The sequence below is a fragment of the Arvicola amphibius genome, chromosome 8 (genome assembly GCF_903992535.2).
Source record: "Arvicola amphibius chromosome 8, mArvAmp1.2, whole genome shotgun sequence".
NCBI classification, from domain to species: Eukaryota; Metazoa; Chordata; class Mammalia; order Rodentia; family Cricetidae; genus Arvicola; species Arvicola amphibius.
In genome coordinates this window covers 100,790,775-100,816,619 of record NC_052054.1, presented here as the reverse complement: position 1 = coordinate 100,816,619, position 25,845 = coordinate 100,790,775, and the positions used below count along the sequence as shown (strand labels likewise).

The 25,845-nt window shown below is 50.2% G+C and overlaps 1 protein-coding gene across 1 annotated transcript in view; it reads left to right on the top strand.

Moving 5' to 3' along the window:
- Positions 1 to 25,845, top strand: part of Ramp1 (receptor activity modifying protein 1) — a 48,502-nt gene that overhangs the window by 3,742 nt on the left and 18,915 nt on the right. The window contains exon 2 of the mRNA XM_038340257.1: positions 13,948 to 14,086. Coding sequence (XP_038196185.1) covers positions 13,948 to 14,086 — 139 coding nt within the window. The remainder of the gene's footprint in view (positions 1 to 13,947; positions 14,087 to 25,845) is intronic.

The following is a 25,845-nucleotide window of genomic DNA, read 5'->3' as shown; positions in this document are numbered from 1 at the left end:
CAGCACGGGGTGGGCATGTGAAGAGCCTGGTTCTGGAAATCATATTGACGGAAGTAAAGCTAGGAGGGGTTGAGCCACTGAGGTTCCCTTGGCACTTAGAGGACAATGGGAGCTTGAAGAAAATGTATGCTGACTGAGCCCTGTCTTATAGGAGCACTGAGCTACACCCCATCATGGGCTGATGGGCTACAGGAGCTGAAGCTGGCCAGACCAGGGTGGGGAAAGGACCCCCGAGGCAAAGGTGTTAGGATGGCAGCCTTGGATAAACTGGAATTCAGACAGGCGGTTCAGGATAGGCAATATTGGGGGCATACTCATCCTTTGAAGATTCTCTTACATTTGAATTGAGAGGGGGCATCCTGTCCTTTATTTACTGAATGTGACAGTTTACCCCTGCAGCCTGGAGGCAGGTCTCACTAGAAAGTAGGGTGATAGCTGGTATCTATATAAATCGAGGGTTCACCAGAAAGGCATAGCCAGGAGAGATACTTAGGGCAGTAGCCTTGGCGATGGCAAAGCCTCGGGCATAGGGGGCCAGCTGCAGAGAGTGGTTGGAGACAGGTCCTGGCGTTTGTGAAAGCCTGGGACGGGAAAGCCAAGTCCAGTGAGTCAGGTGAAGGCGCCAGAGAAGGAGTGACCACAGGTTCTACTTCCGCTCCCGCAGCCATGGGAGGATAGACAGAGACCATCCCTGGTATTGCTGGACAGCTTGACATGTCAGAGGGATCAAACAGATAGCTGGGTCGCACATGAATGTGAGTAAGCCCAAGGGTACGTCTGTCGTGGTTTCCCTATGTTAACCTTTGACTGACTCACTCAGACCTAGTCTCTCCGGTGATTCTCTTATGACGTTCTCAGTGACTTGGGGAGGAATAGGCACTTAATAGGAATGACATTGAACTTTAGCATCAAAAAATGCTGGCGTTGAGACCCTCTGCCCAAGAGCCCATCCTTCCACTGTGTCTCCAGCCAAGGACTTGTGGACTGGCTTCTCTCTGCAGGTCCTGGGCTTTCGGCTGCCGCTGTGAGTGGAACAGGCTCCCTCGATTCGTTCCTGAGTGAGGCTGAGCTAAAAAACACACTTTGAAAAACGTATTCATCTTTTTTAATGTATTCATCTGGTTGCATGTGTGTGCGGTGGGGGAGGGCAAGTGTGTCGTGGTTCACAACTGAAGGTGGAGGTCAACTTTCAGGGGTTGATGCTCAGGCCCTCGATTTGATGATGAGCACCTTTGCCTACTAAGCCATGCCCTAAGGCTCAGTAGACACTGTGTGTGCCCTGCGTGGTGTCTCCCTTCTCTGTGTTTCTTGTTTCGTATTTGAGCTCCTCCCGAGGCTTTCCAAACAGGCCACTATGCCAACTACAGCTAGGAGTGACCTCACCGCCTTCCAGGCTTCATGGTTTTTGGTGTTGATTTTTTTTGCCCCACACAGAAGTGGGGTGCTAGCCAGAGCAGTCTTCCTCTGCTGAAGGCTGTGGCAGTAAGTCTGCCTGTCTCCTGTGGCACGGGGGCTTTTTCATCTCACTGCCCATGGCGAAGAGGACAGAAGGGTGGAGGATACATGGTCTTTCCACATGCAAAATGTTGTTTTGTCACGTGAAGGAAGAACTATTAACATGCACAGAGCAGCTTGCCCTGCTGGCCTGCTGAGAGCCATAATAGAGATGGCCACAAGATGCTTCCCCCTTCCCAACCCAGCAGGGCTCCTGAGGCCCCAGCGGCCCGTCGCCTCCTGCTCGTTCTTGTCTTTGTTACTCACCATTCCTAAGTGAGGCCCTTTCCTCTGTAGCTTTATCTCCAGGGCTGAGGTTCCCTTCCACAGGAGCTATGTCAACATCACCTCTAACCCTAGGTACCAAGACAGGCTGCTGGCAGGATGAGGTGGTTCCAGGAGGACCTGAGAGTCCTTTCTCCCTGGGGACCGTGGCTGACCACCTTGGAGGGGTTTTCCACAGCTGTCTTGCTGCTTGGGGTTTTGTATCTTTGCAGTGACATCTGTCGCTTGCTTAGGAATGTGTCATTTCCCCTGTCCCATTCAGCAGGTGGTTCCTGACTTACCATGGTTTGACTTAAGATTTTTTTCCCCCCAATGATGCGGAAGCTTCATTGATGAACTAGAAACCAATGATGTGGTTTCTACTCCCAATGAGTAGAAACCACACTTTGGATTTTGAATCTGGACCCTTTGCAGGATTAGCAGTTATCAACCTAGTCCCTCAAGCTTGAAGCATAATCTTCAACCAGCCCTCGATCCTAGAGGAACAACCAACACTGTATAGTGTACCCCTTTGATAAACCCTGCAACCAAAAACAACACGGAAAAGAATGGGTATCTTCCCCACCTCGTGGGCTCGGGCTGGCTCCACTCCACAGCTGCTGCTATTCTTGGCGGTCCATCCCATAATACTAGCGCCACCAAAATGCTCAAGCCCCCAATGCGACTGAATCCGCACCTTTACCAGTCGCCTCCCCCAGCCTCTTCCTTGGGACCCCAGCCCTGCCACACAGCCCCAGGCCTCAGCTGCTCTCCATGACTCCTCCATGCCTTTACAACTCAAACTGCCTGGGTGACTCTTCCGCTACCAAGTTCAGCTGCCAGCAAGAGACACAGCCTCCACCCCTCTGGCCCACAGCTTCTGTGTGCTGATCCTAAGAAAAAAACACACTCCCAGATTCAGTCCTCCATAATGTTGGTCTCCTCTCGGTCACCCCTAACTTCGCAGCTCCAGCTGACATCTACCGTTTCAGCAAAGCGAGGGTTTCACTTCAGTGATTCGGGTCCCTTGTTAATCACAGCTGATCCTCTAGCCTGCGCTCTCTGGAACCACAGTTTCTTATTTCGAAATATTAAATGGCCCCAGTAGAGTCTTACTTCCCTCTGAAACTTCCAAAGCCAGGCCTCTGTCATCTGCACTGCTCCTACGTTTCTCTTCTCGGTTCTTAGAGCAGCTCACTGAGCTCTGGACACCCAATGACTTTTCCTGGCAAAAGACTTCGCCAATCATCCCCCAAATATATGGTCATGTCTGTCACAGCAATATTCCACTCCTGGTGCCAATTTCTGGCTTATTTGGGTTTCTATGAATGCGATGAAACACTGTGACCAAAAGCAACTTGGGGAGGAAAGGGTTTGCTTCATTTTACACCTTACAGACCCTCATTTAAGGAAGCCAGGCAGTAACCTGGAGGCAGGAACTGACCCAGAGGTCTTGAAGAAATGCTGCTTTGGGGCTAGCTCCTCATGGCTGCTTTCCAAGCAAGCACCCAGGGAGCCAGGACCACCACCTCAGGGATGGCATACCCCACAGTGAGCTGAGACCTTCACGTCAATCGTCGATCAAGAAAAATCCTCCACAGGAGAGTCTGCTGGGAGCGTTTTCTCACTGAGGTTTCCACTCCTCAAAAGACTCTAACTTGAGTCAGACATAAAACTAGGCAGCATGGCTAATGTTTCACCCCTGTGGCCAAGTCCCTGACAAAGCCAACTTAAAGGAGGAAGGTTTGTTCTGCCTCAGGCTTTCAGAGGTTTCAGCCTGTGGTCGCTGGACGGTGGTAAGGCAGAATATGGCGGCAGGAACATATGCTAAACACAGCTGCCCAGCTCGTGGCAGAAAGGAGGCTGAGGGAGCTGTGGAGGAAAGGGCCTAGGGACAGGCTCTAGCCCCTGAGGCTCTCCTTCCTTCAGAGCTCCTGTCAACTCCCAAGAGTCTATCAAATAGGATCCCATCCCTGCCCCACCCCAAGGCCACACCTCGGTACTACAGCGCCGTTTTGTCAGGACCTTCCACATCCAAACCCCAGCACCTTCGTCCTCTGTCCTGTGACGTTTCCTTGTCATCGTATCTGCCATCTATAAAGCTACAAGTCCCCTACACTTCTAGGAGTGCTGTTTAGGCGGTCCCTTCTCTAACTCCTTCGTATCTGTGGATGTTTGCCTTTCTTGGTCCCATATTATGAACGGGCATCTTTATATATCAGGACACACACTGCCTAGAACCCTAACACTTTTCCCTCTGAAAAGTCACCTGATCGAGTTTCGTTGAATGCGTCCGCTCGTGTGAGAGAGCATGCTCAGTCAGTCTCCTGCTTGACTGAAGTCAGAGAGGTTTTGCCTGTCTTGTGCCTGCTGTTGGCATCTTCAGAATTTTCTGTTTGTGGTTTCTGTTTCCTCTTTGGCACAGAAAGCATTTGGAAAACAGTGTTTAAAGCTCCCAGGGGCTCAGGCTTTGAGGATCCCAGACATTCATTACTGGTTTTATTGCACCCTGGTTGGGAGGGAGACAGATCTGCCAGAGCCTCCCACTTAGAGTGACCTGGAGGTGACTTCTTACCCCTACACACTGACTTTTGTGAACAGCCATGAGCCCCTAGGAAGAACTCAGCAGTTTCGTGTTGATTCCAGAACTTTAATTAAAACTCCCAGCCACTGGGACTCTTAAAAATTGTTTTCCAAATGCTTTCTATGCCAAAGAGGAAATAGAAACCACAAACAGAAAATTCTGAAGATGCCAACAGCAGGCACAAGACAGACAAAACCTCATGCTCACTCACACAAGCGGATAAGACATTCCTCCTGTTAGGTTAAAAATCGTAGTCCTGTGTCCTTGTTCACTTCACTTGTCCAGATGTGTGAGCTTTGTAGACCCCACACTTAGGAACTCTCCATTCTTCCTGCCACTAAGCCTTGTGTGCAGGAGACAGATGGGGGCTTGTGCACATAAAGCCCCGCAGTCTCTGTAGCAGGGAGCGCAAAGCACCGCCTTCTCTGCCCACATGTTGCTTGTGACATTTTACTTTTAATTGTGCATGTTTTAGTCACAGCTCTCTAGAGGAGCAGAACAGATAGAATGAATACGTGGCCTGAAAGGAGACTTCCAGACTGGCATGTGCCTCAGGCGTTAGGTGGTGCAGCAACAGCTGACTGCATTCTGGAAAGAAGTGCCTGCTCGCTACTCGGTCCGCAAGACTGGAAGCCTCAACAGTCCCGGTCTGGTTCCAAAGGCCTGGGACAGTCCCTGGAGAGCCCCTGGTCTTCAGTCCACATTGGACAGCCAAAGAAACTAGAGTCTCTTGTCAGTGAGAGATGGAGGTAAGGCCGGCAGTGGCAGCAGAGTAGATGTGCTCACCAGCAAGAAGGGAAGGCAGGCCAGCAAGCGATGGCTTTTCCCTGGGATCTCTTTATATCTGGGTCACAGCTGGAAGACTTTTCTCTCTTCAGTTAATCCCTTTCAAAAAAAAAAATCCCTACACAGACCTACCCAGAAGCACTTCTCTTAGTTGATTCCAGATCCAATCAAGGTAATATCCAAGTTCCCTAAAGGACATCTGAGTTCACTTTCAAGTGTGCAGTTACCTGCACCAACTATATTCATGGAGTCTTCAGCTAGACACCTCCAGAATGACTGAAAATCTGTCCTAATTAAACACTAACTTCTGACTCCCCTTTCTCTGTCTCCCAGCCACTGGCAGCCACCACTTTACACTTTCCATCTCTCTGATTGTCTTAGTTAGGGTGTCTAAGGCTGTGAGGGACACCATAGCCATGGCAACTCTTATAAAGGAAACATTTAATTGGAGTGGTTCGCTCACAGTTCAGAGGGTTAGTCCATTTTCATTATGGTGGAATATGGCAGCGTGCAGGCAGACATGGTGCTGAAGAGGAGCTGATCTACATCTTGAGGGTTCTACATCTTGATCCGAAGGCAACAGGAAGGGGACCGACACTGGACAGAGCTTGAGCATAGAAGACCTCAAAGCCCACCCCACAGTGACACACTTCCTGCAACGAGGCCACACCTCCTGATAGCGCCACTCTCTATGAGCTTATGGGAACCAATTGCATTCAAACTACTACAATGATTTTTAACTACAGTGGTATCTATGGAATAGAATCATGTGGAATTGATCCTTCAGCGTACATCCCGAAGGCTCATCCAGATGATAGTAGGAGTCGAGTTTTTCTTCCTCAGGAAGGTCAAATAGAATTCCTCTGCATAGACATACCACATCCTGATAATCTCTCCATCCAAGGAAAGGCTGAGCAGCTTCTTGGTTCCTGCTAGCCATGCGGTGTGCAACCGCCTCTTTCGGATCTCTTGGATGCTCACTCAGAATAGGGGGTGTTGCATTACATGGTAATTTTGTCTTTGATCCTTTTAGGAGCTGCTGTGTTGTTTCCCACCACAGCCCTGCCACCCCATGCCTCTTGCCCACAGCTTCCATTCTTCCCTCGTCCTCACCAGCAATTGTAATCTTCTGGTTTTCCGTTCCCAGCAGCCATCCTGAAGGCACCATTCATGACTCTCTGGGTGGAACTGCACTTTGTCAGGGACCATATTGAAGTTTGTCAATTTTAAGTCTTGCATTGCTGAAACATTCCACTGTCTATCTATGGGACATTCTGGAGTCCCTTGCTAGTGGCGGTGGCTCTTCTTCTTTGAATATTTTTTAAAAAATTTTTACACATTTTTAATTAAAATAGAGTTCTATCACTTTCCCCCTTTTCTTTCCTTCCCCATTCCCTCCCATATCCTCCCCATATCAAATTCATAGCCTTTTTTCTTCTTTATTTTTGTTACACGTATGTGTGTTTACTGTATATACATGTGAGCACAATTATATAAATACAGCCTACAGAGTCCAATTTTGGTGTGTGTGTGTGTGTGTGTGTGTGTGTGTTTGTGTGTGTGTGTGGTATGCATCGGATAACCAGTAAAGGGGCTCATCCCTGGGAGAGGCTGATTCTCCCTCTCCCAGCAGTCTTTTGACCTGAGTAGCATCTGACTTCTCCGAGGATCCAGAAGACACAGTCCACCAGCCTGGGTCTGGTGACCTTGGCTGACTGCTTCCTATCTCCTAGGCTCCTCATCAGGATGAAGGTAGCACAGGCTCACATTCCTGCAATAACTGTAAGGATTCTGAGGCCTCCATGCAGGACCATGTGGGACCTGAGGCACCATCAGAGTTCTCTGGAAATTGTTAGCTCTTCTGGTTTTAAGAACTGTGCTTGGAGTTTAATCTAATATATTTTTTTTTATTTTCCATTGTTTACTCCTCCTAGGGAATGTCCTGCCTTGTCCTTCCTTCCTTCCTCCCTCCCTCTTTTCTTCCTTCTTTCCTTCCTTCCTTCATTCTTCCTTCCTCCCTCCTTCCCTCCCTCCCTCCTTTTCTTCCTTCCTAATTTTTTTGACATGAAATAGCATTTTTTTTTACCTGACTTCATTCACAAGTTGATTATTGGTATATAGGGAGGCTACTGAATTTTTATGTTGATTTCACTTTCTGGTGCTTTGCTACAAATATAGGTAAGATCTAAGAGTTTTCTGTGGAATCCTCATGGTCTTTTACGTATAGGATCATGTCAGCTGACAATAAGGATGCTTAGGCCTCTCCCTTTTCTGTCTATATCTTTATCACTTTCTCTTATCACTCTAGCTATGACCTCATATTGAACAAAAGCAGTAAGATGAACACTGTTCACAGGCATTTGCCTGCATGCATATACATGGCATATGTATGCACACACAGACACAGAATAAAAAGGAGTGGGTATAGTTGCCTCATTCTGATGTTAGAGGCGATGCCTTCAACTTCCCTGCCTACAGTTCGCTGCATACAGCCTTTATCTCGTTAAGAGCTATTCTTTCTATTCCTAGTTTCCTCATGAAGCAGAGCTGAACTTTCTCGAAGGCCTCTTCTCCATCTGCTGAGACGATCGGGTGATTTCTGTCCTTAAGTGTGTTTCTATGTTGTGTTACATGTATTGGTTTGCATATACTGAACCAACCTTGCAGCCCTGGGTTAACTTGATTGTGACATATAATCTTACTGTGTTCTTGAATTCTATATGCAGGGTTTTGGTTTTTTGAAGTTTTATTTTGGTTAGTTTTTCAAGGCAGGGTTTCTCTGTCCTGAAACTTACTTTGTAGACCAGGCTGGCCTTGAACTCTCAGAGATCCACCTACCTCTGCCTCCTGAATGCTGGGATTAAAAGCATGCACCATCATGCCCAGTATTTTATTGAGCATTTTCATGTCTATATTCATTAAGGAAATTGGACTATAGTTTTATTTTATTTGGAAGCAGGGGCCACACTATGTAGTCCTTGTTGGCCTGGGACTCACAGAAATCCAGCTGCCTTTGCTTCCCAAGTGTGGGTCTAGAGGTGAGAACATACTGGTGGGTCTGCCCAGCAGGTATGCAAACACATATTGTCCAGTCTGAGCAATTGTGTAGCTTCTGTGGTTTGTCTTCTTCTTTATTCTAGTTTTATTCCACTGCTACCTAGTAAGACACTAGACATTCCCAGCTCAGTTACGTTTGTTAAGACTTGCTTTGTGGCCTCGAAGGTGGTCTGATCTAGACAATCCCTCAGGCTGCCAGGTTGTATATTTTACATCCTCTACCAGGTAAAAGATTCCAGACAGGCCTCTTTTAGAAGCTGGGTTGCCAACACTGGTGTCAAATGATGAAAACCCCAGGTTCTCCTGGCACTGTGCAGGATGAGCCTTAGGGATGTCAGAGCCACCCACACAGACGGAAGATGCCCTGAAGACCTGGTACAGGAGGAGAACGGTGCAGAGGGTTATTATTCTCTTGGCCTTGAGCTCTCAGGACGTCCTTGCTTCCATCACCCCAGCTCCTCTGCGGCTCGTCTATCACTGAGGGTGAAGAGCAAGTGCTGTTTCCTGGTACCTGGGAACTGCTGGGCATCCCTGTGATGTGGCCGTGGCCTTCATCTCCTGGGACTATCCTGTAGTCCCAGAGCCTCTGGGGACAGAGCTTATTCTAGCCCCAGAGGTGGCTGCTGTCTGAGAGGCCCTGAGCCCACATCTCCAAGGCTTCGGAGGCAAGTGCACTCCAGGATGGTGGCCAGCACCACCACTTCCTGATGCCCTAGACCTGTGGTCGCTTCTCTCTGTGTATGATGCTGTTTATGCTCAGTTGGGGCACTTTCCAGTAGTAGAGAGGAGCCGAGCTGCGATAGGGAATTCTTCAGTCATGCACAGCCTAGGGGAGTGCCTGTCCTGACAGGCAGCCGACGGAGCCCTATTGCCTCAGTCTGGGTTTCAGAAGATAGTAGTCCTCATTGATTATATTTGCCAGCACACAGACTGGGCCTTTTGGCTCTAGAAGGTGAGTTGAAAGCTTGGGGCAGTTTTTACCATTAACTATTGCTCATCCTGTAAGAAAAGATTAGACTTCTAAATAATCATGACTCCTCTGACTCCAACATGGAGCTGCTCTCCAGATCTGCCTGCAGAACTGCCCATGGCTACAGTCTGGATATGGGCTCTGTGCTCTCTAAGGAAGGAAAGGATGAGTCTAGATGATGGGGCTGGGCATAGCAGGTCCCCCATTAACAGGTGAGGGGGGTGACTTAAGGAAAATGGGAGGAACAAGGGCCAGGCCAGGAAGACTCAGCTCTGCAGCCAGACCACGGTGGCACTAAAACTAACCAGGAGATCTTGGTCTTGAAGGCAAAAGGGTAGGGAGTGGGACATTTTCCAGGGAGTGTGGAGGGGACAATGTTGGTCTTTTCAGTCCCCAGTCTCTTAGCACCTTCTTCCCTGTTTGGGACTGTTTCTCCACAGGAGACATCATAGCCTCTCCGGACAACTGGCTCTGTGTGCATCTCTTGATGCCCTGGCCCCTTCACAGGAGACTTGGAAACACCAGGTCTCAGTAGTAGATCTCCTCGATGCTGATATCAGCACTCCTTGGGTTCTAACACACGTCACCCAGAACCTTCCCTGAGGCATCCCCTTCACTACCCTAAATTTGACTTTTCCAGAACAGGAAGAAGCCCACAGTCACTCTTGCTCCTCTGTTAGCTGGCCAGTCCCTTGCACCAGGGATGACCTCAGGCATCCTGGCTTCCACCCCTAGCCATGTTCCTTGATATTCAAGGGTGGGTATCTCAGACATCTGTTGGAAATTAAGGTGCCACTCTGCTGAGTGTCGCGGAGGACAACGTGCCTGTGAGTCAGACATGAGTGGGAGGTAAAAGCATGGCAAGAGGGGTTCGGAGAACAGAACCTTTGCCCCCTCAACGTGAGCACCCAGGATGTGGTTGTGACTGTGGAGGTTGTGGTGGCTTCCTCAAGCTTTGGGCAGCTGGAGGAGGACAGCTTGGAGCGTAAGAGTTCATGGGAGGCAGAAAGTATCGGGGACAAATGGAGAGAAGATCCTTGACCCTCACATGAGGCTGCGGGTTCTCATCCAGCCTCGGGAGCTTGCTGTGTACCTGGTACTTCCTGACTACCACAGGAGATCCTGGTAGGACAGGAGTAGCAAGTTACCCCTTCCCCAGCCTCTCCTGACGCTGTCATAACTATTGAGTGTGCACAGCTGGTTCAGAGGCCCCCAGTTGCACTCATGTTACCCACGTGGCCTGGACATGCATACACTGAGCTGCTGCTGCATGAGCTCACGTGGGTGCGGAGACTTGCTGGAGAGTGGGGGTGGGGTCTTGCTACCTTCTGAGCTTCCCCAGGCTCGGGGTGGGGGCCAGAGCTCTTCCGGCAGACCCTCCCATGGCTCCTCACTAGTGGAGGTCACCTGATGAAGGATGTATGTTCAGTCTTCTCTGGAGTGCACCCCAGGAGCCATTTCTACCTGTGGGTCTTTCCCTTGGGCAGGTCTCCACCCACGACCATGCCAGGGCTTTTTCTAAAAGTCCCTAGCATCTCCCTTTGTTCTCAGGACTCCCGTGTGTCTCAGGACCTAGCCTCCTTCCTCACCAGTCTCCAGATGGGAGCTGTGCCCGTCTCTGTGCTAAGCCCACTGTCCAGGCACAACCTCCAGGCTCTCTCTCTCTAAGCAGCTGACCTCCCAGGGTCCCCTGCCCTACCTGCCCTAGATCTTTTGGTCGGTGATGCCTATGGGGAGTCTCAGGCCGGCAGGCACTAGTCTGGTGGTGGGTCCTCCTGCAGTGAGAGAAAGCCCAGGCCTGCAGATCTCCGCCACCGGGCCTCACACGGCTCCACACGCTGCTGCTGACAGGGCTCTTGTGTGTTACTTAGGTTTTTATTTTTAATTGAACATAGGGCTTCCTCTTCATTGCTTTGACCACACTTTCGAGAAGTGGTCCAAGGGCTCTTGTTGCCATACGTGGAGGACTCCTGTGCCCAGCTCACTTCCCAGGGAATTTACTGCATGCTCTTCTGCCCTGCTCTGTGCCACCCTGCCCACGTTTCAGCAACATTGGCCCTAACCATGCTGGGCATCCTAGGTTCAGGTAGTCCTGTGCCAGCCCTTTTTCCTAGACCATGGCAGGGGCAAGCAAGCGAATGCAGGGATTGCTTTCTAGAGGATGCTCCAGTTTCTGCTGTGTGGCTGGGCTCCGCAACTCCTCCCACCCCCATGAATATCTCATGTTGCCTGGGGTCAGTCTGTCTTTGTGAGGGAGCTGTTGGCTCTGTTGCCTGTGGCCAGGACTCTTTCTCCTCCTGTTCCCCTCCCAACTTGAAACCCCTGACCCTCTGTAAGCTGATCCATGCATCTGCTGTGTCCATGGCCGCCGTGTCCAGGTCTGGGCTGGCAGGGGTCAGATATGCATCCATGTGTCCACCCTGTAATGTAATGTCTCTCTGCCAGCAGCACTGTAGACGACACCCTCCAGTCCCTTTGTCCTCTGCCCCTCTCTCCCTTATCTGCCCCTCATGATAGCCTCAAAGGATGGGCCATACTCTTTGGCTGTACTCCAAGTTCCCCTAGGATCTCATCTCAAGCCAGGCAGCATCAGGGCCACACCTTGGTCTGTGGGAGCCGGCCACCTTCAGCTCTGGTCTGCTCCGCCTCTGCACTGATGAAATGTCAATTCACATCTGATGGGAGGCCTTGATTTTCCCGTCAGTAAATGGGCACAGTCATACCGCTCTTCAGCAGGGAAGCGTACAAGAATGTGGGGGACCCAACAGTTCAGAAAAGTCCAACACTGGCCCCTCTGTGCTCTCTGGATCCTACAGGTCCTGAGTCTCCACCCTCTCCAGGCCATGTTACCAGTCCTGGGACCTCCAGCTGCCCACCCATGGGCTCAGTTCTTGGGTCACCCATTGCTGCAGTGGTCTCCTTGGCTCCCAGGGCAGTGAGGAGCAACTTTATGTTCTCCTGAAATGGGTTGCTAATGAGATGAGGTTTTCCCTCATCCCACATCTCTCTGGTGAGGACCAACGAGGATCCCATAGGACCCTACGCAGTCCTGGATCCTTCTGATTCCCAGGGATTGAAAATGACCAGACTGGTGAATGGAGCTGGTCCCTATTGGGAGAAGATGACCGGCCTGGCCTGGGAGAGAGAAGGCTAGCAGGATAGCAGTCAGACGCTGAGCAAAGGTTTTAATGACTGCACTCCTAGCTTCCCCTGAAAGAGGCTGAGAATGGGCTTTCCATCCAAATAGACCTGGAAGATGTGAGGACAGCAGCCAAGGGACGATACCCTCTCCATGAGCCCACATCCACCACGGTCGGTATTGAGCTCTGAGGAAGGAGGTCGCCTTTGAGTTTGTGCAATTGGAGATTGGGGAGTCAGTTTTGATCTTGTATTTTCACCAGACTAAAGAGGGAAGGCAGCGTTCATATTGCAGTTTTCCAGCTTGGTATGTGATTGGCAAACACCCAGGCACAAGGAGTGTGCCCAGGGACTGGGGTAGTGTGGTGCCAGGACGCTCTTATGCGGTGCCCCGGGGCAGCAATGGTTCCTCTCCTCATGTTTGGGGAACTACCTGACTGAAGTCAACCATCATTGCATTTGGAGGTTGGCAGGCCTGGGCTCAGTCCCTGCAAGCTGTGCCTGCTGCCTGGGTTTCCATGGCTATGCAGGTGTTAGGAGAAACATGTTGGGGGATGAAACAGCGTGAGGCCAATGCCTGGTGCCAATGCCTAGGGTAAGCGTGGAGAAAATGGAGGTCATCACCAGCAGCAGAAAGTGCATCCAAGGGTGTCATGGGTCCCACTGTCGGTAGATGGAGCCTTCACAAATCCACAGAGTGACCAAGGAAAGAGTCCATTAGGAGCCTTGGGCACAGTGGTAGTTTGCGTTATCAACCTGACATGACAAAATTACCTGTGAAGAGAGTCTCTTCTACATCGGGTTGTCCTGTGGGCATGTCTGTGCGTGGTTGCCTTAAGTTAGTTGATGTGGGATGACTTATCCCACGGTGGGCAGCACCATTCCGTAAGCAAAGGGTCCTGGACTCGTAAGAACAGAGGAACTGAGCAGAGGACCAGCTAGTGAACATGCCTGCGTTCACTTCTGTCTGCTCTTGCCTGTGGATGTGATGCGACCATCTGTGTAAAGCACAGCGTCCACTCTGTGGTACGCGAGCCAGCAACCAAGCTGGAGACTTAAACACACACACACACACACACACACACACACACACAGAGAGAGAGAGAGAGAGAGAGAGAGAGAGAGAGAGAGAGAGAGAGAGAGAGAGGAGGACATGAGGACACATGGACACGGGTCGTCCTTGATACAAGAATGCCAAGTTTATTGTGCTCAGGGGAAGCTTATATAGGGCTTCTTAACTGATAGCCATGCCCCAGCTCTTGGGATCTTTCAGCTGTAGGTCTCACCAGACCCCACTCCCCTGCCATCTGGGTCTCTTGCTCAGAGCAGCTGCAGGCACAGGTAAACAAGTTGTTTTGCTCAGTTCACTCCAGCAGGTCAAGGGTCTGAGGCAGGCAGAGAAAGTCAAGGGGCCAGGGATCTGCAGCTCCCAACACATCAGTGCTAAGGTCCTTCCTTCCTGCGTTGCTTTTGTTGGAGTATTTTATCACACCATAATGAATCCAGGATGGGTGCTCTCTCCTGGTCACACGGGCACAGGTTTCTGGTGCTCATGGTCCCTGGGATGGGCTGACCATGGGAGGGATGCATGGGAGAGGCTGCCTACCAGGAAGGAGACCCAGTAGGTAACGGCCCCTGGATGGTCTTTTTGCAGCTCACCATGTCTTCATGGTCACTGCCTGCCAAGAGCCTGACTATGGCACCCTCATCCACAACCTATGCTTCAGCCACTTCCAGAAGAGCATGGACGCCATTGGGAAGACTCTGTGGTGTGACTGGGAAAAGACCATAGGGTGAGTCCTGTCGGGAGAGGAGGAGGCTGGGAGGCAAGCCCTCTCCTTTATAGTCGGGCATCAGGCCACTGGTCTGGGGGAAAGCCAGCATCTAAAGGGACAGGACTGAGGGCAAAGGGAGTACCAGTCATTGGCGGATGGACGTGAGCCAACTGAAGGTGGTAGGGCTGGGTCCTCCATTGCTGTCCAGGTAGCCATGGGTACCAGGAGGGCAGGAGATGGAGGGTTCAGATTAGATACCCATAGCAACCAGGTGCAGGAACCTGGGGGCAGTTGAGCCCCCACTCAATGCCAGAACCCTGAGTGGCTGTCTTGTGACAGAAGCCAGGCCTCCAGGGGTCTCCCTGATAGCTCCTTCATCCTGTTGTCATGCCAGAGCTGTCCTTGTTATCTCTCTGTCCAGCCTGCTTTGTTCTGGGTTCAGAACCTTTGCCCTGTCAGACCCAACTTTTCATCCCAAAGGCCCTTCTTCCAACCACCGTGTTTGCTCTCCGGCTCTCACACCCTAGGCACCCCAAAGCAGGCTTGGAGGTTCTCCCTGGCAGGGCCTTTCCATCAGCAAGAACAAGGATCAAAGCTTGGTGTGTCCACAATGCGTTTTCTAGGCTTTGTTTCTACTTCATTGTGTAGGGTTGGGAACATCCTGGGACTCCGGTGGGTAAGTAGGTAAGTGTAGGTGTGTGTGTGTGTGTGTGTGTGTGTGTGTGTGTGTGTGTGTGTGTGTGGTGTGTGTTCTACCAGCTTCATCTGGAATTAGAGTTTTACAGAACCCAGGTCTAGAAGCTCCGCCCTCAGACAATAAGTGTTCAAGAGACAAATATTAGAGATGAAGAGAGCCTTAGACTCACGGCAACAGAACAGAGGAAAAGGGTCAGCTTCTCCAGTGCAGGGAGTCAAGGCGGGAACGTCAACAAAGAAACTGATAAGAGGCATGATAAGACTCCTGTCTTTTCTGGGAATTGACAACACTCTTCTAGAAACTCAGGTGCTGCTGCTGCTGCTGCCATCACCACAGCCGCTGCCTCCTCTTCTTCCTCCTCTTCCTCCACTTTCTCTTCCTCCTCCTCCTCCTCCACCTCTTCCTCTTCCTTTCTAGTTTCTGGTCAGAGAAGCTGGTAGGTGTCTTTAGCCTCAAAAGGAAAATCAGCATCCTGGCAAATCTAGGTCAAGTTCATTCTGTACTACAGCCGGAACAAAACGCTTTTCAAACGATCCACATACCAACCACATATAGAGCTTAAGTGGCATGTGACCCAGAGCTTGAGGCAGCAAAGGAGAAAGACGCAACATGAAGGCAGAGACACCAGCCTCCTCCCCGGAGAAGTCTGTGTTGTCCGCAGAAGCCCCTCAGGTCCCTGGGAAGCTATCTAGGCAGAAGTTACCACCACACAGCAGAGCGGTTGTCTGCAGCTGAGCTCACAGGAACCCCGCTCTACGGCCTCTAAACCATGCAGCCTAGTCAACTACAAGCTGGTGAAACCAGAGATCTGTCTAGACGTTTCTCTGGCAGCGCAGGGAAGAGATTCATAATGAATGGACTGTGACCCAGTTGTGACAGGCAGCCTGGTGTCTGAATGGATGCTGAGGCTGCCTGAGGCCATTCCACAGAACAGGGTTTTCCTCCATCACCGGGACGATACATAGTAGGTGTGCAGTCTCGGTGTTCTGTGATAACAGGCAACTCTCTTCAGTGCCTGGGAGAAAAGAGAGGGAGTCCGGGGTGGGGGGGGGGAGGAGTCGTGGAGGGGAAGAGGAGGGGGACAGGAAGTTTCCCTTGGGACAATCTCTCAGAGCAAGGGGGAGCCAGTGTCATTCAGAAAGAGAAAGCTTGGAGATGTCTCCAGAGGCACAGGCCTCGACAGGGTTTCTGCTGGAGGCCAGACATGTCCTGTGGGATAAGGCCCTCGTGTGAGCTGAGCTCAGGAGTCTCCCTGGTAGAGGGAGGCTGGAGAGCGTGGGGTGTGGAGCACAGGTTCATGGGACCTACCTTCCCTTGTGAACCTGGGTTCAGACTTATCTCACCCCTCAGGCTCTCCCTGCCCTGCAGAGGCTCCTTTCCTCTTACTGAGGACAGTGCCATTGCCCTCCTCTGTGGGGACAGAGCCTGTCTTCTTCCCTGTGAGTCTATGGTTCTCCCCAGCAGAGTCTATGGTTCTCGCACACTTGCTGAAGACAGTCTTTATCTTGGAATCGAGAACGGAAAAATTAGTTCTATGTTGTAGCTTTGACAAAAATAATCAGATGAAAAGCAATGTAGGGGACAAAGGAGCTTATTGGGCTTACAGTTCCAGGTTACAGCGATCACTGTAGCAAGCTGAAGCAGGAACTTCACATCCTAGTCACATCCACAGTCAGAGCAGAGAGAAACAAATGCATGCACGCTCACTTGCTAGCTTGCTTGTGCTCCGCTCCATTTCCCCACTCTTATACAGTTCCGGGATCTACTGCCTAGGGAGTGATGCCACCCACAGTGGGCTGGGTCTTCTTACATCAATTAGCAGTCCAGAGAATTCTCCCCCACAGGCCAACCTGATCTGAACCATGCCTCAGTCAAGACTCTGTTTCCAGATGTCTACAATCATGATGCAAAACTAAGGTTTGAGTTGTGCACCAGTCCTCCATCCCCTCTGTCCAGCCCAGGATGGGGAGTTGTCCCCAGCTCAAATGGGCTGTATAAACTCCAGCCCTTTGGCTTGGGACATGCATCCCTGTAGACACAGGTGTCCAGAGGCCCCAAGGCAAGCACAGCAGGGTGTGGGGGAGGGAAGTCAGGGTCTTTATCCATTATCTTATTACTGTGCCCTTCTGGGCTGCTTGGAGACATCTGGCCTCCTCTTCTAAACCAAGGAATGAATCAGGAGTTGGAGAAGAAGGGATAGGTCGTTAAAATCGAAACAGCCTGTTCTTGGGGCTAATTGGCTTCCTGCCTCAGCTGAGCAGTTTGTATTTAAATGAAAGTTGCTTTTATTACGATCCAGGGAAGACACAGGAGGACCCTGAGGAAAAACACTCACTGCCTACCCCCACATTGATCAGTGATTGCTCATAGTGCAGACTGCCAGCGAGGGGAATCCTGGCAGAGATGACAGAGACATGGGCAGACAAGGATGTTCTGAAGAAGAGGGGGCCATGGGCTATGGATGTGAAAAATAGGAATGAGTAGCACCAAGCCAAGGAGAAGTGGCCATGGTCAGAGCTAGGGATTGTGCCGCTGGGAGAGTCCACGTCACAGCAGCCCAACAGCAAATCTCAGGCCTGCAAGCTCCAGGTCTGTGCTCTACAGTGATGGCCCCAGGCATGCCCTTGCCTCATCTCTGGGCACCTATGAGTCTGTTTTATCCCATAGTGAGGGGAATTAAATTTCAGGGAGAACTGAAGACATGAGCTGGCTGTCTATAATGTGGAGAGATCATTTGGGAATACCCAGGTGGACAGGATTAATCCAGGGCTCCCTAAGTTGATACAGGCTCTTGCATTGTAGGACTTTCAAACTGGCTTTTGCTTTTGCCACTGGTCCTTGTCTGAGCACTTCCTTGCTTTCCCAGGTTTATCTTTCAAGGTCCAGACTAGGATTCAGCCATTTTTTTTCAAGGACCCCTCATTGCTCCTGGTCAGGCTTTGAAGTTTAGGAACCCAGATGTTCATATCAGAGTCCACACATATCCAACCCCGTATTGTGCATGTTCATACGTGTGTGTACACATGCAGACACAGGATTAGATGGAACCAGTATAACTGCATAGAATTAGAAGAAAATATGGCTAGCTCCTCTTTGTAGGGACTTTAAGAGCTGGCTTATGGGGCTGGGGAGATGGCCCAGTGGGTAGGAGCCCTTGCTGTGCAAGTATAAGGACCTGATTTTGGATCTCCAGGACCTCGTTGAAAAAAAAACATGACTGCACACACTTGTAACCCCAGCACTGGAGGGAACAGAGACAGGAGGATTGCTGGGGCTTCCTAGCTGCTGGCTTAGTTGGTGGAAGAAACAGTAATAGACCCAGGCTCACTGAGAGATCTTGTCTCGAAGGAACAAGTGGCAGAGAAATAGAGGAAGACAGCTGTCTCCTCAGGCCTCTGGTTTCATGTATACACAGACACACAGACACCAAAAAAATTAATAACAACTTAAAAAAGAATTGGAGGTCTAAAGAGATAGCTCAGTGGTTAAGAGCACTTGTTGCTCTTCTAGAGGGCCCAAGTCAGGTTCACAACATCCACACTGGGTAGCTTATAACTGCTTGTAATCCCAGCTTTAGGAGGTCTGACCCCTTTTCTGGCCTCCTTTGATACCCACACATATGTGACATACCCACAGAAACACACACACACAAGCATGCACACACACGTGCACATGAAAGAATTGACCTACGAAGAACCCACCGGCAGGTAGCAGGCTGAGTGAGAATGTCTACAATAGGGCTTACTGCTATGTGGACTCAGAGTTGAATTTCTTCCCATGGACCAGGTTAAGGCCAACCACATCACCAGGATTACTCCCTGGATCGGACACTAAACATACTTCCCAAATTCCCTCAACAGCACCAAGACTAGTGGTTGGTTTTGCTAACTGGGTCTTAGGCTTGGCCATGTGGACACACTGGGTGAAGTGAGAGCTTCCTCCTGCCCTCCACCCTTTCCTCATTCTCCATACCCACCCACTTCCTATGGTGAATGTCCCATTGCCCCCTCCTGTTTCCTTCCTGTGTTCCTTTTGCACAAATGGGCAGATGCGCGTATTTTTCTTCTATCTTCATTCTTACACAAGGGACAGCATGTAACGGCTCCCCTTGCTGTTTAGACCATGTGTTTACTTAGCAGTATGTTCTGGAACTTCCTTCCTGGCAGGACATGAAGAGCTTCTCTGTCTGTTTTCATAACTGCCTAGTATTCCACTGTGCAGTTTCTCAGCTGCCCCCCTGTGGGGAGTCAGCTTTTCACTCAAACAGTGCTCACTCGCAGAGGCTCCTGTGCCTTCCCACCTCCTCACTGTTGGGCCGATACTGGGCTCACAGGGTGGGAAGGTGGTGCCATGAGGACTGCACCCCCATTTGCTGTGCCAGGGGCACCTGTGCCCCCAAGGCTTTTCCAGCACATTGTGCTGCCTTGCTTAAACTGTCACTGTCTGAGAAGTGGCATCTCTGGTGACCATGAATCTGAACATTGTGCATGTTTCAAGGGTCATTCTTCCTCCTCCTCCTCCTCTTCTCCTCTTCCTCCTCCTCCTCCTCCTCTTCCTCCTCCTCCTCTTCCTCCTCCTCCTCCTCTTCCTCTTTCTCCTCTTCCTCCTCCTCCTCCTCCTCCTCCTCCTTCTCCTCCTTCCTTTTGAGACAGTCTTACTCTGTCATCTAGGCTGATATGAACCATGCTACATTGACCTGGCTGGTCTTGAACTTGTGGCAATCCTCTCAGTTCTGCCCCGAGTACTGGGAATGCATAGCTGGCAAGGTATGTAACCATTAAAGTTACCTGAGCACCTAGCTACTCACATCAGCCCAGGGTTCAACAGCAACCCTCCACTTTGATCGTGACACTCCCCCACCCCCACCCCACAGCCCTGCTTTTCATCCGTTACTTTCTGGGTGGATCTGTCAGGATGCCTGTTGGGAGGGAGGTTCAGGATCACCCCAAGTCCTTGGCAGCATTACAGGGCATCTCAGGGTCAGCAGCACCCAGCACAAGTACCTGCAAGCACATGAACTCAGCGCCAGACCTCACTGTGTGCTGGGCTGAGAGCTCTCATTACCATGTTATCTCATTAAACCACAGCCACGGTCTTCTAATGGAAACATAATGTCATCTAGCATATTGACTGGGAATCTAATCCAACTGGAGAAGGTAAAAAGAACATGGGAAAAAAGTGTCATGGGAAACTCACTACCAGAGACGTTGCTGCAGGTGACGGGCAAGAGAGGAGTCAAAACAACAGAAGGGTTTGGAACTTGCCAGATCGAGCTAGAAAGTAGGTGCTTCGTTGTTTTATAACCTATTTTAAATTTTAATTTATCATTATTTGTGTGTGTATGTGTGTGCACCTGCACACACACGTGACGCGCATGTGGGCATCTATGCCATGACCCTTATGTGGAGGTCAGAGGACAACTTGCTGAAGTTGGTCCCCTCCTTTTACCATGTGAGTCCTAGCCACTGAACTCAGGCGCCTTTACCCACTGAGCCATCTTGTCAACCCTAACATATTTTTAAAACTGGTATATAACAACATAGAGATTGTATATGCCACGTGGGCACTGTGCGCTCTCTCTCTCTCTCTCTCTCTCTCTCTCTCTCTCTCTCTCTCTCTCTCTCTCTTTCTCTCTCTTCCAGACAAGGTTTCTCTGTGTAGCCCTGGCTGTCCTAGAACTCTCTCTATAGACCAGACTTGTCTTGAACACAGAGATCCGCCTGTCTCTGCCTCCTCCTGAGTGCTGGGATTAAATGTGTGCTACCATCACTGGGTACTGGGTTCATTCCTCCCTCTCCTTAAACAGTTACTATGGTTACTGTTCTCTCTAAGCTCCCTACTGTGCAACCACAGGTCAACATTCCTTGCTCCTAGCCTTCCTTGTTACTTAACCCCAATCTTTCTCCATTCCTCCCTGCCCTGTGTACCCACCATTTGATCGTGAGCCCCCCACTCTCATTTGTCTTGTGAGATCCTATGTGTGAGTGAGATCATGTGTGTCTTTCTGTGCCTGGTTTACCTCACTTAAGGATTCAGTTCCACTTCTGTCAAAAATGGAGACAATTGGTTCTTCCTAATGGCTGAATGGTGTCCAGTCACATGTTTGTATTATCTTATTTTTATTCAGTCATCCAATGGTGGAAGCTTCGGGTCTCTCTGTTCCTCAGCTGGTGTATGAAACATGAGCTCAGATGGCTATTAGACATTTCTAGACAAACCAAAATTAGAATTGCTGGACTGTATAGTACTTCTGTCTTCAGTTTTTCAAAGAAATCCGCTGACTTCTTACCTCATGAGAAATACCAAGTTGATGCTGTGTTTTTCTTTCTATTGTCATAATAAAGAGCATGACACAAAGCAGCTGAGAGAGGAAAGGGTTTATTTTAGTTTATAGCTTATAGTCCATCATCCAGGGAAGCCAGGGCAGTAGCTCAAGTAAGGCGCGAACCTGGATGCAGGAACTGAAGCAGGGGCCACGGAGGAGTAGCTTGTTCTCTGTGGCTTTCTCATCCCTCCCAGGACCACCTGGCCAGGTTGACACCACCCACGGGGGGCTGGGCCCCACATCAATCATTCATCAAGAAAATTCCCCCGCAGGCTCGCCTACAGGCCAGTCTGAAGGAAGCATTTCGTCCGTTGTGGCTTTTTGTCTTCCCAGATGACCTAGTTTGTGTCAGACTGCCGAAAGAGTCAACCAGCACAGTTGGTTAAGAGGGGAAGTACCACTTCTTTTTCCTTCCTGAACAGCTTCAGGCTGTGAGACGCCACCTTAGGCGAGAAAAGATGCTAGAGACAGATAGCAATCTAGAAAGGGCCACCACCTGCCATGGCCTGCTCACCAGAACTCAACGGCACCCCAGAGCACAGCTACCTTCCTGGCAGGCAAGGTGCCTGCTCTCTACAGAAGCCACCAGAATTTGTAATTGCAGGCCCTATCTGCTCCTGCTCATAGTATCTTACACTGTCCTGATTCCAGGGGCCCGGTTCTCCAAGGGCCTGTCAGAGTCTGTGAAGCTGAGAATCCAAGGCTGTCCCCAGGAGTGTGGCTTTGGCTCACTGACCCCAATCTGAGTCACGAAGACCCTCCAGCTGGCCTACAACCTTTGGAGTTATGAGTAGGAGTGCCTGGGTCTCCAGGAATAAGGTTGGCCATGCTATGTGTTAACAAATGTCAGAGACCTGTGGTGCGTAGCTACCCAGGATGCTATGCTCTGAGTAGGAGACACCATATCCAGATCATTGTTTTAGATCATTGATTTAGGAAGGGTGCGACAACCCGTGTTCCCTGCTTGGGCCTGCTGCCTAACCTGCTATGCTGGAGCACACAGCCTCCTTTGTGTGTTCAGGGCAAGTGTTGAGGCAGGAAACTCAGCTCCCAACAGTCTGGAGGAGTTGCCTATGTTTTGAATTTCAGCAGGAACGGAGCGGGAAGCTTCTTCTTAGACCTCCAAAAGCTCCGGAAAGGCAACTGAGCAGCAGTCAGTGAGCTTCTCCAGGCTCATGCTCTACTGGTGTTATACAGGGTAGTAGGATTAAATTTCCTTCATGTGCGCCACAGGGCAGCCATGTTGCCAGAAGCTTGGCACAGGAGGCTACCCACTGGCTTGCGTCCCTCCCACCCTGCCACCCTGGGACAATCTCCGTTACTATGGGGATGTACCCACAGAGGCATTCACCCTAGAACTTGCCTTGTGCCAGTGAGTACTGAGGTCACATTTGTGCTGAGCCTGGTAGCTATGGGGCTGACGACCTCATGTGTGATGGTGGGAAACTGGGGGTGCTTTAGAAGGGCTTCCTGGCTTAGCAGGACCAATAAATGGGTACCCTGGGAGGTCATGTGTCACAGGATCTAAAGCAGGCACTGTGGAGACCAAAGCTACTCCTTGCCTACTACCATACTGTCTTTCCAGGCTCTGTGTTTCCCTTTGGCAGAGTAAAGGCAGCAAAACAAACTTACCTGCCTCAAAGACGACAACCAGTTGAGCTGTAGAAATAGCTAACGATATGTTTCATGGCTTACAACACTAGTACCCTGCCCACCTGTACCTGCTGTCCAGATCCAGGCCTAGACAATGGAACTATACTTTAAGGATGGGGCTTTCTGGGGGGAAAAGGAAGGCACAGCCAGGGGCTTTCTGCATCCAGGTCTAGGCTCACAAGGGAGGCAGCGAGGAAGCAGAGGATACCATCTGCACCATGCGCCAGATCAACCCTGTGGCTAACAGTGGGTATAGAGGAGGCCGGGGACCACAATCCAAGCCGAGTTCAGTCATTATGGCTCACAGTCCCAGTCCGTTTTCACCCTGCTGGCAGCTGCCCCTTTCCCAGTGCTCTACGCTGAAGGAATTTTCTTTGAGAGGGACAGGAAGCCCTCATGGGCTGCAGTAGCCTTTTGATTGAGATCACTTCACTGAACACTATGCCTGTCCCAAGTGAGTTCCAGCAGATATCACCCCGAGAGTCTGTGGAGCCAGGGAAGACAGGGAGGGGAGCCCCACTTCCTTCCTCAGCTCCCAGAGAGGGGCTGCTGACAGCTACTCCTTTATGCCCAATGACCTTGGCATCATTCTTGGGCTCCCCTTTGTCCCAATCTCTGGGCATCTTCCTTGTGGGAAAGTGGATACCTCTGTGGTGTGGTGGCTGTTAGTGTGGGCTGTAGCACCAAGCACTCTGTGTTGTCCTTTCCCTCTGCCTTGGATTAAAACCTCAGCTGTAGGGTGCAGCCAATCTCTGTGTTCAAAGGTAAAAAGTTGCAACTTTGGACAGCACTCAAGAAGGCAAGCAGGTGGGATGTCTCCAGTGATGTAACTTGCTAGCATTTCCCTGTGGACACATTGTTTCCTGGCCCTCACCCAGAACGCTCCAGAGCCATCCAGGCTGTACAGGCTCAAACAGCCAGGTGCTGACAACTGGGCTTCAGTGAGCCTCCTCACTGGCTGCCTTCTGAGGTTCCCATGCCGGCAAGATGAAGACATGCTACTGATGTTGCATCTTGTATGCTGTAGGGAAGAGCTGGGTGGGTGGAGGTGGCAGCCAGTGTCCCTTCCACATGCTCCTTCACCCTAGCCATCCTCAGACCAGAATTCAGAATCTCCCCACATCTACTGTTGTTCATTACTCAGCTCGTGGGCCTTTCTCAGGGGGACAGGAGAAGGGACGTTATCAACCTTCTGTGGGAGGTTGTGTGTGCTAATACACAGTAGCCTTCCCTGGGTATATTCTGAAGCTCCCGTTTCCCTTAAGAGACTTTTGGGAGTTAAACACTACCCACTGAGCCATCTTTCCCGCCCTTCAGTCCCATTCCCTCTTGAAGTGGTATGCCAGCATGTGTTTCATTGGCAGCTCCTGGCTTTCTCTGTTCAGTCTCCTTTAGGATCAAGAGCACATTTGCCTGAGGGAACAGACACAACGGACCTTGCAGTTAATGGTGGGGAAGAACTTGGTGCATCAAATCTCCCATTCCGTCCTCTGCTTCTTCTTGGTTGTTTCTTGTTTTGGCGTATCTGTTTCGTCCATCTTTACTCAGTCCAGCGTCTCCAGACTCACCCTACCAAGGCGCGCAGCAGTCCTGGGAATGTTTAAGCTCCTCCGGTCTCAGGCCTCCGTCTTTATTTTATCTAGTTCCTTCTTTATTCCTGTTTAGTTACCACTTCCTCTATCAAAAGGAAATGAGGATGGGGCTGGATAGGGCTGGAAAGATGGCTCAGCAGTTAAGAGCACGGGCTGCTCGTCTAGATGACCAGAGCTTGGTTCCCAGCACCCACACAGCGGCTTATCACCAATCAGAACTCTACTTTCAGGGGACCCAATGCCTTCTTCTGACCTCCACGGACATCAGACATGCACACGGTACACATACATACATGCAGGCAAACCACCAATTCACATACAATAAAAATAGTTTTTAACTTAATTAAAAAGAAATGAGGAGAACCATTTCTTCATACCAGAGGGATAATCTAAGAGACAAGCTGTGCTTCAGAGATTGGTGTGATTAAATAGTGAGGAATTTTTTGGCTTTTGGCTTTTTGTTACTTTAACTTTTATCATTCCCTTTACCCCTTTAAAAAAATTAAGTGGCTGGGGAGATGACTCAGTGGGTAAAATATTTATTGCATGAACATGAGGATTTAAATTTGATCCCCAGCACCCACGTAAGAGCTGTATATGGCTAAGTGTGCCTGTAACCGCAGTGCTGGAGGAATCCGAGGAGTCCGAGGTAGGAGGATGCCAGGGCTCACCGGTCCACCACTCCGGCAGGTGGATGCCAGGGCTCACCCGTCCACCACTCTAGCTGAAACCTCCAGCTTCAGGTTCAATAAAAGACCATGTCTCAAAAATTAAGGTGGAACCCAGGGGAAGAAGACACCGGGCATCTACCTGTGGCTTCCACACTGTGCAAACACACGTGTACACACATGTACACTTACATGTATCAACCACATACATAATTTTAAAAGGTGGGGTTTTTCTTCTTTCTTCCTAAGATTTAGTCCCCTTCTCCTGCCCCTGCCCCGGTTTATATTTTCTTACTTTTAAATACTAGTAAAGGCATTTAAAACCTTAATGTTTTTCTTTCTTTTTTTTTTCCTTCTTTTGTTTTGATCGGTTGATCTGGGTTGGGGTATTTGGAGAGAGTGTAAAGAGAGTATAGCCCTGATCTTTTTTTTTCCTATGGTGCTCATAGGTTGTGGTTTGTCGTATTTTCTCTATGAAGTCTTTTTGTTTGTCTGTCCTTTGCTTTGGTTATCGTCATCCTGACTTTCCTTGGGCAAGTGTTTGTTTTTGTGCCTGTTTGTTTGTTTGGTTTTGGTTTTTCGAGACAGGGTTTCTCTGTGTAACAGCCTTGGCTGTCCTGGAACCGGTTCTGTGGACCAGGCTGGCCTCCGCCTCCAGAGCACTGGGATTAAAGGCATGCGCCACCACCAGCAATTGTATCTTCATCCTCAGGGTCGGGTTTTTGTGCTCTGCCGTCCAATCCTCTCCATTGACCCCAGGGCCTGCCTCACACTGGGCAAGCGCTCTACCTCTGAGCCACATCCCAGCTCGCTCGCTGTTCTTAATTTCATCTCCTGATGTA